The sequence below is a fragment of the Nicotiana attenuata genome, unplaced genomic scaffold, assembly GCF_001879085.1.
Source record: "Nicotiana attenuata strain UT unplaced genomic scaffold, NIATTr2, whole genome shotgun sequence".
Taxonomy (NCBI): domain Eukaryota; kingdom Viridiplantae; phylum Streptophyta; class Magnoliopsida; order Solanales; family Solanaceae; genus Nicotiana; species Nicotiana attenuata.
In genome coordinates, this window is record NW_017674200.1 from 62,510 (window position 1) to 79,729 (window position 17,220).

The 17,220-nt window shown below is 37.2% G+C and overlaps 1 protein-coding gene across 2 annotated transcripts; it reads right to left on the reverse strand.

The window, feature by feature from the left end:
- Positions 1-535: 535 nt before the first annotated feature.
- Positions 536-14,525, reverse strand: LOC109218181 (flowering time control protein FPA). 2 transcript variants are annotated; one of them, XM_019382525.1, is made up of 6 exons: positions 14,067-14,525; positions 10,712-10,957; positions 9,622-9,762; positions 8,063-8,931; positions 6,149-7,539; positions 536-937 (listed from the first exon to the last, which is right to left on the reverse strand). In XM_019382525.1, exons 1-5 carry the CDS (start codon positions 14,310-14,312, stop codon positions 6,168-6,170), a joined length of 2,874 nt encoding a protein of 957 aa, XP_019238070.1. In that variant the 5' UTR covers positions 14,313-14,525; the 3' UTR covers positions 536-937; positions 6,149-6,167. The 2 variants fall into 2 exon arrangements, with proteins under 2 accessions (XP_019238070.1, XP_019238071.1); XM_019382526.1 differs by lacking the exon at positions 9,622-9,762.
- Between the last annotated feature and the right edge of the window lie 2,695 nt (positions 14,526-17,220).

Here is a 17,220-nt window from a genome sequence, read left to right on the forward strand (position 1 = left end):
AAGAACAAAAAGTGCTTTTAAGGAGAAGCAGAAGTAGTTTTGGAAAAGCAAAAAAAAGTAACTTCTCTCTAAAAGCACTTTTGAGAAAAATCTTAGAAGTAGTTTTTAAAAACTTGGCAAAACATTAATTGCTTCTCGAAAGTGCTTTTCAAATTAATTAGTCAAACACAAACTACTTCTCACTAAAAGTAATTCTCAAAATAAACAAATTTTTGCAACTTGACCAAATACGCTATTAGGCTATTTTATTTAAGAACACTACTGACTTGACTTACACGTCGAAACCTACTATTTGAAACTACAGTGAGTGCGGGTATTTTCACCCCAATATTTCCCAGCTTTTTCATTTCTCCTGTTTTTTATTGGCAAAATAGGTCCATCAAGCTAGATCTCTAGTTTGGGGGAAAATCTTTCTTTAAATGTTTCTGTGAATGACTCGAAACCAACTTGATTGTCAACATAAACAATTTTTGTCTGCTGAAAAACAACTACTCTAATTATGTTTTTTTTGAAAACAACGATCTTGATAACAAGATCAAGGAAAAATCTCATTAATTTCTACGAACTGTCAAACACTTCCCATGTTTTGGTCAAATTCATCTTTTCCGATGGATATGCCTTTAATCTGGCTTTTTAAACAAACAATGCACTTAAACGTCTAACAAGAAATTGAAATACAGAAGAGGAAGTTAAACCACCAAAAATTGAATTTCTGAACTGTGTTTCGCCTTTTTTCTTTCGTAAACAGAAGAGAGAGAAAAAAGAAGAAAGATGAAAAAAGAACTAACACCTGACAAAAAGAAAACAAGAAGGCAAAACACAGAACATAACTAAAAGACCAGTCGCCATTTGAAGGTTGAACTATCGCAAGCAACTATATGTCCCATTTCTTGTGCCTTTTGTCCAGAAATCTTGGTAACCATGACACGCCAGCTACCTACCACACCAAAGAGGAAAGAACATTTTAAGTTAGTTTATAACTTTGTATATATCTCGAAGAAACAAAAATTGGAAAAGTAATACTTGACAAATTTTAATTTTCAACCGTATGACTTGTAGCCGATTGACAAAGGAAAATATACAAGTATTGTCAGTTAAACGAGGTACAAATTCCAATTTTTTCCTGAGTACTGCTTGCTAGTTAGACAGTTTCACGAAGTAAATTTTAATTTTTTTTTTCTATCAGTATCTCTTTTTGTGTGGAATAAAATTAAACAGCCAGCTCAAATCAACTTCACTCTTATGTTATGCTCTGTCTTCTTCAGAAATAAACTATTTTTAGCTTACGGGGCCCACATAAGTCAACGCCACAAAAATTAATGGCTCAAACTAAAGCACGTTATCTCTCCAATATATCCCAACTCATTGCCTAAATATCGGAGTATCCTATGAATGTCAGGATTATATGCGATACAACCAATAAGCACTGCTAAATAATAGAACCCACCCAACTGCTATAACTGCAGATTCAGATCAGATTGATTTGAATATTTTCCAGTCTATAGGTTTTTGCATATATCAAAAAGTTTTTCCAAGAGGAAATCTGAAAACACCGTACCTTAACCCCGTAAAAAATTGTACCTATCCATTTGGCTCTGTGATTCGAAATAGTCTAAGAGCCGTTTGGATTAGCTGGTGTGAAGTAGCCGATAAGCATTAGGTGCTGAAAAGCACTTTTAAGTGCTGAAACTAATTTAATAATATAACAGTTACGTATCTGGGTACAAGTGCTGAAATTGGTAATAAGTTGCTGCAGTATTTGATTAAAAAGTGCTGATAAGCTCTTTTTCTGTTAAAATGACTTAAATAACCTTAGAATTGTTTACACTTATAAGGGCGTAATTCTTCAAAATTTTAAATTCCAGATCGATTCCAATACAAAATATTCTATCTGTCATTTTATTTTAAATACACCAAAAATTTGATATGTCCTCATTTATTTCATACAGTTCAAAGATTAATACACAATCACACAGATATAAGTATGCAAAGAAATAGAGAATTTGCTTATCTTAAATAGTCAATGAGAATTGCAGACTTGAAAAGGTGGAGGGTAGGGGGGTGGGGTGGGGCGGAAGGGTTTAGGTTGAATACTTGAGACGAGTATCGATGTAGGAGTTTTGTTCTAAAAAGAAATATTTTAAGGATAAAATAGTAAAAATCGTGATCAAACTTAAAGTGCTTATAAGCTAAAAATTCATAAGCTGGGGGTGACCAGCTTATGGCTTTTGACTTATTTTTTACTTAAAACTTTTAACTTTACCAAACGCATAGATAAGCCAAAAAATGCTGATAAGCTAATTTGACCAGCTTATAAGCTTAGCCAAACACCCTCTAAGTGGTAAAAAGTGAAAGCAGAAGGCAACACTAGTTGTTTGTTTGATTCGTTCAGTTGGACCTTTAGACAAATCCTGAAAGTATAAGGCATTACTACTCGGTTCATTTGATTAGTTCAATTGGACCTTAAGACATAATCCTACGGCGAAAAACGGTAACACAAACAAGGAGGTTGATGCCTGGTTGCTTAGACTACAGTGTATGTCCTACGTTTTACAATCTTCATTTGACAGGAACATTCTGATCCATTGCACGGAACAAAAGTACGGTAAAAATTGGTGCCTGGGTTGCTTGGAGCGAACAAGTTTGTAATCAGTCCCCTAATCTGTGGTTATCAATAAATTGTAACACAGCTGAGAATTCCATATTTCGCCAACTTCCTAGTCTTTGTCACAGTTTGATGAAGAGGAATATTAAAAAAAAAAAAAAAAAAAAAAAGAGGGGGGGGATATCAGGAGATAACCATTTCCTTTCGAGAACAAGAGCCAGGGTTGGAACGTGGTTCCGCCCGTAGTTTTATGAAGCTTTCTGTTTCATGTTTAAATCATTTTGCTAACTTGTAACAATCTTTTCTGAAATCAACGATTTAGCTAAGACCATGTTTCTCATTGCAAAAGTTTCTTCTGTGCAGTAATATTAAGATTATATGGTAAGAGAAGGTACCGTTATAAGATAAATATAGTACTTTTAGTAGCTCCTCCAGTCTTTCGTATTCCAGAAAAGCAGTCAAAGGCTGAATTAAACTTCACAGCATATATTGTGCTGATCAGGACACTCTCGCCCTAGCTCCAGAGGTAAATCTAAATAGACGGATTAACCTAAAGTTTCTATTTGAGAGATATAAAGGGAAAAATTACAGGTTGAGGGTAAACATACAGTTCCTGACAACACTCATTCCACAAAACATTAGATCCAGTAAATGTTGCATTCTGAAGCAAGAAGATCCATCATTTTAAACTATTTAGGTAAAGATATGCTAGATACCAGAGCCCCTAAAGTACAAGTTAAGGCTCTGCAGATCATACAAGTGCACGTCGAACCATGGGAAAGGTTTTGTTAGGATATGGCAGAATCTACCAAGTATACAATGGTTTAATCTTACATATCATCCCATTTATCTTCTAAATAGTCCACACTAACAATTCATTCTTCCTCTTCAAAGAGCGATTTTCTTGGGAAACGAAATTGGAGATTTTTGGAAAATGGGAGGACTATTGTATTCGCAACAGCAGAATGGAGCTCAATAAAATTTCTGCTGAACGAACATGGGAAAGAAGCACTAGGAGACCTCACCTGTTTGGGTATTTGACTGAAAGACATCAATTGTAAATCAACAAACCATATTATTAAGTTGGTATTGGAAACCAGTTTGTTCAGGAATACATTTACGTACTACTCCACTAACGAGTCATAATCTAGAAAAGATATTACGCAGGTACGTTTAGATTGAATGATCTTTTATATTTCAAGCGAGTTCTGGTCATTTATTTTTAGCTCCTATCCTTCCATTTTTTCCAAGCTAGAAAAGTTCGAATGTTTCCATTTATCCACATCTCTTTGGCTATTTTGCTTTACTCCGAAAGAAAGTTAAAACTTACCATACTAATTATGCCTCGACTCTTTGGCCTACCACAAACTTGAGTTTCACGTGGTTATTAGAGCAAGCTAAGTTATAGACACCCATTGAACATCCAAAATCTTCCAAAGGGGCCCGAATCCGGAGAAACAGTCTCAATTACTTAAGAACTCACTTAGCTTCTAGCCTATCCGGCTTTAATAATGATCTCGTTTGCTAAACTCAATCACATTGTCGAATTGGTGCATCATTGACTATATAGTTTGTCATTTTTTCCTTATAGTGGTGGGTGAAGCAAGTTTAAAAAGCTACTAATTTGAGAGGACATTAGGTGATTGGAGTTAGATAGCCATTATTCACTTGGAAGATAATATTTTAAGTCTGCGGGCATGTTTATAACTAGTTGCAGAGCCAACCAGCTATATCAAATTATTCATTTTTTTTAAAATGGAGCTGTATCAATTTATTCATGTAGTGTAAAAGATTTATTCATTTACTTTATAACGATGCCCAGAGGTAAGAAACGACTTAGCGGGATGCTTCTTATATGTGCACGAAAGCTGACAGCAAGACTACTCCCTCCCTTTTCTTTTATTTCCGTGGTTTCTCTCCTATAGGTAAAGGGAACTATATCTGACTTTTATAGGGATATAGAGAATTCTATTACTGAAAACATGAATTTCAAATTTTGCTAGTGCCCTTGCGCAGAGTTTTGGATAGTTTTAATGAGTTTGCATCTCATATATCTTAGTATATTCCTAAAATATATATTAACGAGAAGGCATATTTAATAATGCAGGAATATAGGTTTCAGGAATCAGTAAAATTATAGGTCCATAAAGCCAATTTACAACTCAATCCAAATAAAGGTTCCTTAAACTCTTAAAGGTTCTACTAACAGCAAATATATATCAACTACAGATGAAATACCAAATCTCATCAGATCTCAAAGTGAGCTACATTATCATGAGTATAAACAATGCAATCCTAACTAATGCATATACCCAATATGAAACTGAAATAAAAGTAGCAACAAATATATGATGATAGAATAAGCAATAACAAATTATGCAACAAATTGGGGTAATCAGACATGCAAAAATGGAAAGGCTCTCACTAAACCAATAATAATGAACTATAAGAGACAAATAAGATGATAGCATATTTAACTATAAATATTATGTTAGCTTGGAGCACAAGAAGGCGAAGATCCAGAAAAATAAAGTATAATAAGCATGTGAACAACAATCAATAGAAATAAATGGCCATATAGAGAAAGAGATCTGCCCCGCAAAAAGCAATATGTCACAGGAAAATAGAGAGGATCAATACTGAGGTTCACCTGATTTACAGAATTTCAGTGTAAGAAAGGAAAGCCAATAGCTCCAGAATACAACTGCTTCACCACCACCAAAACTCAACCTAAAGTCGGAGGTATGGTGCAAAAGGTACATGCTAGACATCTAATAGGGATACTCATAAATTTAGGATGCAACTAGAGCAGGAAAGAGCGCACTAGCCAGATCAAGCTTAATTGTTTCCTTTTGCTTCCACTTTGGTGCATACTGGAATTTAGTGAAGATGCTGACAGCATCATAGAAATTATTAGCTCCCATAAGGAAGAGGGTTCAATTGAATTCCCCCGTTAGAATTTATGGCTCCCTTCAAAATTACAGATGTATTTCTTTGCTTTTTTCTGTACATATTCTGCACGATCTTATTGATGAATTATACCTTTACTGAACCAAAAAATGACTCCTGGAAAACTTGTCACAACAGTAAGGAGGCTACAGGACTAGAGAAATAATTCCAATAATTACCAATTTCACAAGCAATTGCATTCCAACTTTTCACGATTTTTTTTCTACAACTATTCAAGCTTTTCACCTCAAGCAAAATTTTCTCAAATGCCTAACTTTACACCAAAACCATCAAGAGTCTAGATTTTCACTTCTCATTCAGGCCCTCTAGATACTGAAGATTTCATGAAATGGGAAAAGTCCAAATCTTCATTCTCTTCCAAAAAGAATTACTAGCTAGCACATTGATCCTCTCTCTTTCCCTTGGACAATGGTAGTTCTTTTTTTAAAAAAAACGGCAGGACAAAGGAGATGGACAAAGCACCGAAACCAATTAAGAAGTTGGAAAGACAGGAGAGCACGTTATGCACAAAAATTGCTCAAAATGGAATTTTTTTAAAGAACAATCCACATGAATCAAGAGTTGAGCAGTTACCTAGCTTAAGGAGATCTTCTCAATGATTGCCTGACCCTTGCCCACTTTGACTACTTGGCTTCTGCTTATGTATCTGAGAGAGTAGATTAGCTGCAAATAATAGAGTTGCCTGGTAGCGTTCATTCTTGTCAACCTCTGATTCTGGTCCCTCCTGTACTGACCCATAAAGTGCAGACTGCAACTGATGCATTTGAGTTGCGAGCCCCATCCCAGAGGCAACAGGCATGCCAGCCTGTGGCTGAGGAACATTAGCACCATAAGTCTGGTTGGGCAATGAAGCAAGATTTGTTGGTTGCTGAGAGACAGATGAACCATACAGTCCTAAGGCATCAGTGGTATGAGTCCCAGAACCACTCACAGCATCCTGATGTGTTCCAAGCTGAAGGTGGCGATCAACATGGGGCTGAGCTGAGAGGTGTGTGCCTTGAGAAATCATGGTCGATGTCAATGTCTGAGGAGGACCACCTTGTGCTCGCAAGTTTAGGCTATGCTCTTGCATTTGGCTAAAACCAGTGGCCCCTTGAGAATAATGGTTAGGTGTGTTCAAGCCTGCTGGATGAGCTTGAAGCTGTGGTAAAACTTGCATTTGGTTGTTAAACTGACTACCAAACTGTGCCATGTGATCGGCAGCTTGACCAGGAGCTTGATGTTCATATCTCCAAGATTGTTGCTGCACTTTACCAGGTGCAACAGCAACATCTGATGCAGGCATCCCGCCAGACGCTCCTGCAGGCACGGTTGCCCCTTCCACACTTGATAACTTGTTAGCTGGTAGCATTTTTGCTAGGGTTGCAATAAGTTCAGGTGTTAAAGTGACCCCCGCTTGGGTTGGCGCTGAAGTATTACTTTGATGCACAGGATTCACAGGGTATGCTGCAGTATTACTTGGCTGCGCAGGATTTGCAGGGTGCGCATCAGTCAGAGAACTGACTTCTTTTGAAGGCAGCTTCAGATCTTCTCGGGTAACCTGATTATAGTTCATCTGTGAAACCCTTTCCATGGATGGCATTGCATCATACGCAGCTTGAGAGGATGTTATCCGTGGTGCATCCACATATTGAGGTTGATTGGACTCTGGTGGCAAAGATGTGTTACCAGGTATATGATGTGCAAACTTTAAAACCACCCCATAAAGACGCTCTGGACCAACAACTTTCAGAACTTTCGTAAGGAAGTCAGAAGGTGGCACCAAGAACATGGTGGTCCCATCACCAAATTTTGCAACCCCAGCACGATCTTTTGAACCCAGGTACCTCAGAAACTCTGTATATGAAGCAAAATCCTCTTCGCTATCCGGCAAGAAATAAACAATATTGAACCCAACAGCATCTGCGTAGTGTTTAGTTAGCATGTCTAATCCTGTTCTGGCGGAGCAATTGACTACCTCAGGACTGCAGAAAATAACATTTCATCACTTGACTGTTCCTTATTTATTTTGTGGTGGCATGTGAGTATCAGAGGACTTAAGTATATCAAACCTATTAGAAGTAATTGGGTGCATGCAACTGAATGAAGGAAAAATAATAAAAGTCATACACATTAGTTCCAAGTTAGTTGTACCAAGCAAAACCATAAATATTATTTAAGAAAATTTCAAGTATCCAAAGAAGAATCATGCACACGCCAATGCTAACAGCAAGTTATCTTGATAACCTTTTCTCAAACATATTTCAGAATTAAGTTTCACAGTAATTCTGTAAAGGAACACACACCGCCCCCCCCCCCCCAAAAAAAAAAAAAATAAATACTATCCAACAAAAGGTTAGAAATCACTGTAGCGATCAATTGAAAAACAAATTAGGAAAGATGATAAGTGACCCCCATCAACAAGCTGAGAAATCTGGAGAGTGTTGAATCAGTGAGGAAATTCAAAAACCTGATCTTTAGCAAACAAGAAAAATACAAAATACTTACATCTCCGATTCTATCCTTTCCCCAATAGGCACACAGCGAGCATGACAAACAGGTGTTCCACCCTTGGCGATAACGCCACGCCATATATAGTCATGACCAGGAGCTCGACCATCTGTTCTTTTAGGAGGGAGAGAACTATCATATGGCAAAGCCCCATCAATCCTTGATCTTTTAGTTTCCCTCTGAAGTTGGCTAGAATCGAAAACATCCCAGCCACCAAGGGCAGATCTATTAGGTGGTTTCTGCTCACCTGAAGGAGAAGAAAGCAACCCCGGTGTTGGAGATGACTGCTTCCAATTTGGACCTCCAATCATAGTATGAGGACTTGTGTCTCGCAATTTCCGAAGCACTGGCGAATCAGTAAATTCTGGGCCTGAAATAACAGGGTCAAACCTGCCTTGCGTACCCAAAGGCCTTGCTGGGATCTCAGGACCATGAGTACCATAAGGTGGCATATGCCCAGGTACATTAGAAGCCAACATAGGGCGACTATGGCCAAATAAGCCCATCTGTGCAGGTTGGAATGGGTTTTCATTGGGATAAAAATCAGGTGCTGGGCCCATAATTGAAGGATGATACTCCAAGAAATCTCTGCCAGGTGCAGGACCACTGCTTGAATATTCTATTGTGATTCTGGGATCATTGAAAAGCTTGCCCTGCAACCCCTCCTTAGCACGCTGGGCTTCCTCTATGCTTCTAAATTCAACCAATGAGTAATTTCTATCATAAAATGTTTTTATTCCATCAATCTCACCAAACAAAATCATAGCATTGTGTAGCATGTCTTCATCAACATGGACAGAGGGTGGATAACTTATACACAAAACTTTACTAGGTTGTCCACTTTGTCCCGCTGGCAACTGGAATGGCTGCGCAAAAGAAGATGCTCGGGGTGAAAATTAGGACTAACAAGCATATATTTCATTCAACATAAAACCATCTTAACCACCCAATGTTCTAACGGAATATCTATACTAATCATAACCAATGGTTAACCACCTAGTTTCCTAACGTCATATCTATACTAACCACTAGCTTCAGCAATTGGCACACACCACACCCAACTTTTGCAAATTGATGCAAACAAGTAACAGTACTAACAGGTCGTTTGGTTGGCCACATTAAGGAGAGTTAATCCCAGCATAAAATTTCCACATAGTAGAACATAATTTGCCACATAAAACTCTGTATTACAAATGTAATCTACAATTTTTGGTTTCGGCATAAAATTCTACAAAACTATTGGCGCCTTTGGTTTGTAGTATTACCTGAAAACGTGTATCTAAAGACAGAAATGCTCTTAAAGTAGGCAATCTCTATTAAACAATCCCTGTATTATCATTCACAACAAATCTTACATCATTTTTCACCACATAACAAATTCAACAATTCACCAAAAAATCCTACATTATCATTCACCACATAACAAAATCTATATTATCATTCACCACACAAACAATCATATTATCATATACCAGATAACAATCCATGTGTATAATCCCATGAACCAAACCACTCTTAAAAAAGATGGAAATCTTTCAAAGAAAAAGGAGCATTACATGTTGCCTTTTGAAGCCAGCATGCATAGGATCAGAGTAGTTCCTGACAAAATCTTGAGGCATAACCCGAGTGTCAGGATGGCCAATGCTCCTATTGGGAAATTGTCCATCCCTCATCTCCCGAAACTCCGGTCCTTGCTCCTAAAAGATTTAAGAATTCATTTTTTATGAGGAATGATTAAAAAAATTAAGAAACCACAAATCAACCAGAAGATTACAGGGTGAACCTAAAAGTTGTGTTAGCAAGAAACAATCAATCAATCAATCAACTAAACTACCACCCAAACTAGTTGGTTTCAGTTATACGAGTCTTAAACATTCAATCCAATCTATTTAGGAATGCATGCTAGGTAGGCATGCACCAAAGAACTCAGCATTCAGAAAGTTTATCATACACTTGTTGTCAATCTACCCACAACCCTCTTCCTTTATTCAGACATTGGACCCACTATGCTTTGCTAAGCTCACATACGCAGAACTTACCACACCTTGGCTACACCGAACACTAAGACTATATTTTCCTCTTGAACTCAAACTTTGATTCTTACTGTTAAGTTCCACATTGGTTGAGGAAATTGATTGTGTCCTCCTTATGTGGTCTTGGGCAACCCTCCCTCAAGAGCTAGCTTTTGGGGTTTAGGCACAAGGTTTATTTCTCACATGGTATCACAGCCAGGCCTATCGATCCATATTGTTATATTTCTCAATGTTGGGCCCCAGTGTTAAATTATTCATGCTCCAATTATCTAATCCTGTATGCGGGAATTTTAAGTCCCAAATTGGTTGAGAATGGATTGTAATCTCGCTATGTGACCTTGGCAATCCTTCCCTCAAGAGCTAGCTTTTGGATTTGAGTTACAATTTACAATTGGATTCTATATGCCTTGTACCAGCAAGGTGACTGTCGCGCAAAAATCTTTCTATAGAGTATAGACACCAAAACTCATTTACGAAAGCTAAAACCCACATTCTTAAGGTTGACAACTACTTCCATGATCATAATATATTTCCTCTACAAAATGTACCACTCCAGAAAACGAATCAAATCTCTACAGTAAGAGTAAACCATGCTGTAGAGAAAATAACTTACTCTTCTAGCAGGTTGTGACCTGAGATAATCCACGCGGATCTGTTCACCGCCAACTTTTTTGCCATTCATGTTCTTCAGTGCTTCTGCTGCATCTTCCAGTCTAGTAAAATCAATATATGCGGTATTGCGATCCCTGATGAACTTAAATTCTTGAATTTTACCAAATCCCTTGAACTGATCTTCCAATTCTTCTTTTGACACGGACTTGCTAATCCCAGCTACCCACAAACTTTTGCATGGCTTAGCCTGCAAACCAGACATTATAACTGTTGTTAGACTAACTACCTGACACAGTGCAATGCATAATGAGAACCACAGCAGAACGAAAAACAGACAGGTAATCTAATGTCTGTAAGAAAAAATCATGCTGGGCAAATAAACCAGCACTTGGACAACTATAACAAAATCTAAAATGTTTTCAGTCATCAAAGAATAGGAGTTGAGTTACCCATAGTGATAAAGGAATTCTACAAACATACAACACAACGATAATGGCATAGTGTTGCCACATGAGCACAAAATACAGAGTGCACATTAACCATCAGTAAAGATGATCAAGTTGTTAAATACAGGTGTAGCTTCACAGAACAATCTCCAAGTCAATTTAGCATTCACATAAAAGTTTGTAACATTCTTTAATGAGCATATCCCGAAACAATACTATGCCATATATACTGGCCAAAATCTCAGTCCCAACAAGAAAATGAACTCAAGTTAAGAGTGACATTGAAGAACCAGACAGGCAATGTGAGGCTAAGTACCAAATGCCCATATAGTAGACTTGATTGTATGTGGTTAACCAATTCTAATGCATTGAGGTCAACATAACGAGGAAAAAGTCAAGCTTCGGAGCAATTTATTGAATGTTTCTTTCTCCTATAAGTAATTAACCTTCAATTCTCATGATAATGTCCAAACGTCGAGATGAAAGGAGAAAATCATTTCAAGACGTAGAGCCGGTGAATAGTTTGTAGCAACGGACATGTCCTGTTTTTGTCTATCCCAAGTATTGTGTCCATGACATGTATAGTTCAATTTGACTTCCCCCAAACTACCCCTATGTGTATGCATCTTATACCAACCAATTCAAAAATAAACACATCACTTAAGGATCCCAAAGGGACCAGCTACCTCTGAGGTGGCATGCATGTAGCATGTATGATAATCGAGAAGTACATGAAGATTCACGCCAAATTTATAATAGCTTGAAAAAGATATGACACCCTCCTTTGATGAATAAACATATCATTATTTTGAAGAGAGAGCTAGCTCAAGCCATCAGGATGCATGTAATCCAACAAAGTTGTAGTTTGCTGACTATGCGGGGCATTTTTTAGTGCTTGGATGTTCATTCTTCCTATCTGCTCTTTCTAGTGGTTCATAACCTTCACTTTTCATATCCAGCTATACCTCTAGCAACTAGAGTTGTAAAATATGCATCACCTGGCACCCTCTACATCCAAACTTAACAACCCTTTGATCCCAAAAGTAAATACAGGGAGTCATCATATATGCATATGATTTGTTTTTGTTTTATACCAAACACGTCTATAAAATAGAATATCTTAACTTTCCTTCAGCTGGATGTTTTCCTGCAAGGACTGGTTCTCTCGTATTCCCTATAAAGTATCTCCAATAGGTGGTAAAACAGGGAAGTTTTCAGAAAGTATTATCAAGTCTTAGCCATACTTGTGAAAAGTTAAAAGAATCTCCCGAACTTGATTTCCAGGGGGATGCTTATATAAGAACTAATTCTTTTCATAGATTTACATAATAACGCCTAAACATTCATATATTGATTCTTCTCTTTTCTTCTCTTTGGGGAGACATAACAGTCAATGCATCGATAAGTGAAATTTTCTTTATACCCATCTATATTGGACTTCGTTGACATATAGATATTCCTTATTGAGAATAAACATTCGTTTCTAAAGGTTGTTCCATTAACTTTCATTTACTAAACTTTTAACAAGTAATCAGTGAATGAAACTTCATCAAACATTTTCACAAGACTTGAAATATTAAAGACAATGAGTTACTAGATACCCCATATTTTGGAGCGGTGGCTAAACTACTACTCAACTAATTAGCATTTGTTGTATAATTAATTAAAATTAATTACACGTATCAGTTGATCTCAATGTCTATTAAAATGTAACGGGAAATGCATTTGGAGGATAAAGCATCTGAGAACCTTTGAGAAAGGACGTGGACACAAAGAAGTCCAGAAATCTCCATCAGTCAGAATGGATATAAAAATAAAACGGAATCTATATAACATATATAGTACGTGGTTGACATTTACGTCGCAATTGATTTGCTTTTTGATGGTATTGCAGCTGGGCGATTAACGTTCTGGTATTTTTCTACAAAAATCTGTTTTAAGGCAATGTAGTTTCAAACAACAAATAGTGCCTATTGCATATCGTGCTCTATGGTCTTGGACGTGTGAAGCGATCCGTACCGTGTTCCAGTGTATAATGAAATATGCTCTTCTAAAAATAATTTGCTAGTATTTTTTTTTCTATTTTGGTTACCTTTATGCTTGCCAGACAAGCACAACATATTGGCGGAACATGGTATAAACTTCGAATAAAGATCCTAAAGCTTTGCAAATTTGAGCACGTTTTTAATCTAATTCAACTTTGATTCAGTTGCGCAGTTTTCAGAAAACTCCATAAAGGTTATTTGCCTGGTCTAATGAGCTGGTTTTGTTCGATTCATTAGTTCAATGCCAATCACCGATTTCGCAGCTGATAAAAAATTTCCTCTTCAACACATAGATTGGTAAATGTTTGGGAGGGAACTGCAAATAGATGTCGGCCATATCTCCTAATTGCAAAATTTTGATTCAGCGATTTCAACGATTTCGGCAGAATTTTTCATACATTGCTTCTCTAATCGCATATTCGCATTCGAACAAAATCGGCATATTTCTTTACTAAAATAATAACATCCATCAAGTAAAAAAAATGTCTCTCTACCCGGGCAGGTAGAGGGTAGGGAATGAGGCTGCGTAAATTCAATCCTACCCCTCCAGATCCTGACGGTGGTGGGATTACACTCGGTTGCTGTTGTTGTCATCAAGTAAAAAAATAATTTTTTCTTCCTATATTGTTCATCTATTTTTCTTTTCTATTTTCTACGCATCTACTCATCTCCAGCGTAGATCTTGTATGGCTCATTTTATCTTTTGTTTTGATTTTTCAGTGAGGGAAAACGCTTAAGGATGTCCTGTAAGATGATCGGGAACACACAAACGTCGACGACAAATACTAACAAAAACAAATTTATAAACATCGATGAAAAAACAACAAAAATCCATCTGATTGAACATAAAAACAAAAAAACAAACCGGTTTTGCGAACTCAACCCTAAGCGGATTGCCGTGAAAGAAAGATCCTTGAAGCGCGTCCTTAGCCTCTTTAGCGTCGTTGATGTTCTTGAAATAGAGAAAAGCGAAACCACGAGCCGAATATGAGGTTACGCTATCAACCGGCCCGTACTTCTGGAACAGAGCCGTTAGATCGGCTTCCGTTACGTCGGGGGTTAGATTACCCACCCATAGATTATTCGACGGCATCTCTCCCGGCGGCGCCATTATCGAACCCTAGAAAACTAGTTTAACACGAAAAAAAACTAGAAAAAATTTTTAGATTGAGATTTGGAAAACCTTGAAAAGAGAGAAAAGAAAATTTTGATAGCAATAGAGAATAAGACAAAAATTATATGTTTTGAGAAAGGCGTTTTTCGCTTAGAGGAGAGGAGGAAGAAGAAGAAGAAGAAGAAAGGCGACGATAAGAAAGAGGGGATTATGTGAATCCAATGTTATAAGAAGTCACATCTTTTTCGGTTGTATCTGTAAGTGGACAACTTTAACCCTCTCTTTTGTATTTCCTTGACAAGTTATCCTTCCTTTTGTCTCAAATGGGGACACGGCGAAGAAACATCCCGAAGTCCAATTTCGTAAATGGTATGTATGTCGCTCTAGTATTAACTAAGTACTCCCTCCGGTCCAAAATAAGTAATTTTTGGTCTTTTTTGTGGTTCAAAATAAGTGATTTTTCAGATTTCAAGAATGAATTAATGATTTTTTTCGTGCATTGCCCTTGGATTAAATAGTGTTAGAGTATATGTGTTAGGAGTGTTTATGTAAAGAGATAGTAAAGATTAACATGGTCAATTTTATTGCTAATTAATGTTAAAAGGTAGATTTCTTAACCTGTGTCAAAACATCTAAAATATCACTTATTTTGGACCGGAGGGAGTATTATTTAAAATTGTCCTTTGTTTTACTATTGGGTCAAAAGATTCCTTGTCGTTATATTTGTGAGACGTGATTTTTGTCACGCTTAAATTTCTCCTATAAAATTCCTTAGAATTAGGATTTTCCTTTATTATTTAAATTTTTAGGAATTAATTGCATGATTTTGTGTCTTGTTTGCATTTTTGTGTGCATTTTTTATTGATACAATTCCAAAAAAATATACAAAAATAGTGTGCATTTTTATATTACAAAAATAAAGAAAATACCAAAATAGTCCTTGCATTTCTATTTTTAATTTTTTAAAAATTTTGTCTTAAAATTTTCTTTTGAAAATTAATTAGTATAATTGTAGAGTCAATTGGGTCTTTTATTTTAATCNAAAAACCGAGGATCTCCCTGGCATAACCCAAGGAGCTTTTTCTTTCCAAATCCCGGCCAAAAAACCGAGGATCTCCCTGGCATAACCCAAAGAGCTTTTTCTTTCCAAATCCCGGCAAAACCCGAGGATCTTTCTTCTTTCCGTCCCGGCATAACCCGAGACCTTTTTTCTTTTCCCGGCATAACCCGGTCATTTTTCAGCATAAACTGGATCCATTCACAAGGATACACAATCCTGATTTGATTGCTTAGATATGTGTCACAACTAACTCACGAAATTTTCCTAGTGAAAACTGGGGCAGAAAATTTCGTTCGTTTGTTTGTTTTGGTATCTTAAGCAGGTCAGCCTCAAGACATAGGGTGCGAGATGACCGACAGAATGAGTCTCAATCCAGAATAAAGAAAAGAAGAAAAGAACAAAAGGAAATGAACTCAAATGTGAAGCAAACAAGGGTGCGGACTGCTCAAAATCTGATTGTAGTCACAAGCTCCGCTGATCCTTTTTTGACCCAATGCTGCATGACGAAGTAAACACCTACAACTTGCGAGCATCAAGATTCAGATCGAAGTCCACAGCAAAATCAGCTAAGACTCAAGATCAAGTTTCAAGAGAATTATAGATAGGAATCTTGTAGCTCATAGTTAATAGGCATAGCTAGCTTAGCTTTGATTTTCCTTTTGGTGTAATAAGGAGGTCAGCAAGCAGCAGCAGCAGCAACCACTGTGAAATCACAGCTCCTGGTAGTCCCAGCTATCAAACCTTCCAGAACTACACTGACCTGATTTCTTTATAGCCAAGGATATGTAGGCAACCTTTGAAGCAGGGTTCGGTCAGACGGTTTTCAAAATGCTTCTCATGGAGTGCTGAGCAGGCAAAAATCCTTCATGGTGCTCATTTATCTTTGCCCGAAAACCCTTCGTGTCTTCAAGCAAAGAGGGGCAGCTGTGAGCACGTGATTTTTGCCATGCTTAAATTTCTCCTATAAAATTCCTTAGAATTAGGATTTTCCTTTATTATTTGAATTTTTAGGAATTAATTGCATGATTTTGTGTCTTGTTTGCATTTTTGTGTGCATTTTTTATTGATATAATTCCAAAAAATATACAAAAATAGTGTGCATTTTTATATTACAAAAATAAAGAAAATACCAAAATAGTCCTTGCATTTCTATTTTTAATTTTTAAAATTTGTCTTAAATTTTCTTTGAAAATTAATTAGTATAATTGTAGAGTCAATTGGGTCTTTTATTTTAATCTTGCATTTAATAAAATCAGAAAAAAAAATATAAAAATACAAAATGAAAACAAAATAAAGAAAAGAAAACAAAGATAAAAAGAATTAAAAGATTTTGATTTTGGGCCATGCACATAAGGACTCCAAAAATCGAACCAAAAATCACCCCATGCCCAGGCCCAATCTAGTCTCTAACCCGGCCTGCCCCAATGGAATCAAAACGGCGCCGTTTTGACGTCAAGCAATCCCAGCCGTCTAGGATACTTAGATCAACTGCCAGGAACTAGGGAACGCTTGATATTTAAATGTCGGAAAGCCCTCACCCCCCCCTCCCCGGGTCTCGTCTCCCTCATCGCACCCAAAAGCAGACCTGTGTAACGCCGCCGTGAATCGCCGCCGGAAATCGCCCACGGCGGCGGTCCGACTCAAATCACTCCAAATTAACACCCTTTGTTCCTCTTCTTCCCCTCTTTCCAAATCCGTGATTGGTTTCCATCGAACTTTACTTAAATGTGGCGAATCTTGGATTAAAGATTTTCCGGCCAAAACGTCACCTTCCCCAAACTCCACCAAGTTTACACCATAGGACCACCATAACCTCCTCTATCAAACCCCCAAGGCCCTGACCCT

Coding starts and splice junctions, on each gene's coding strand:
- LOC109218181 (XM_019382525.1), bottom strand. CDS start 14,312: ATGGCGCCGCCGGGAGAGATGCCGTCGAATAATCTATGGGTGGGTAAT. Junction 8,932..9,621: donor CTGGCTTCAAAAGGCAACAT/GTAATGCTCCTT, acceptor TCTTTTGCGCAG/CCATTCCAGTTGCCAGCGGG. Junction 7,540..8,062: donor GAAAGGATAGAATCGGAGAT/GTAAGTATTTTG, acceptor TATTTTCTGCAG/TCCTGAGGTAGTCAATTGCT.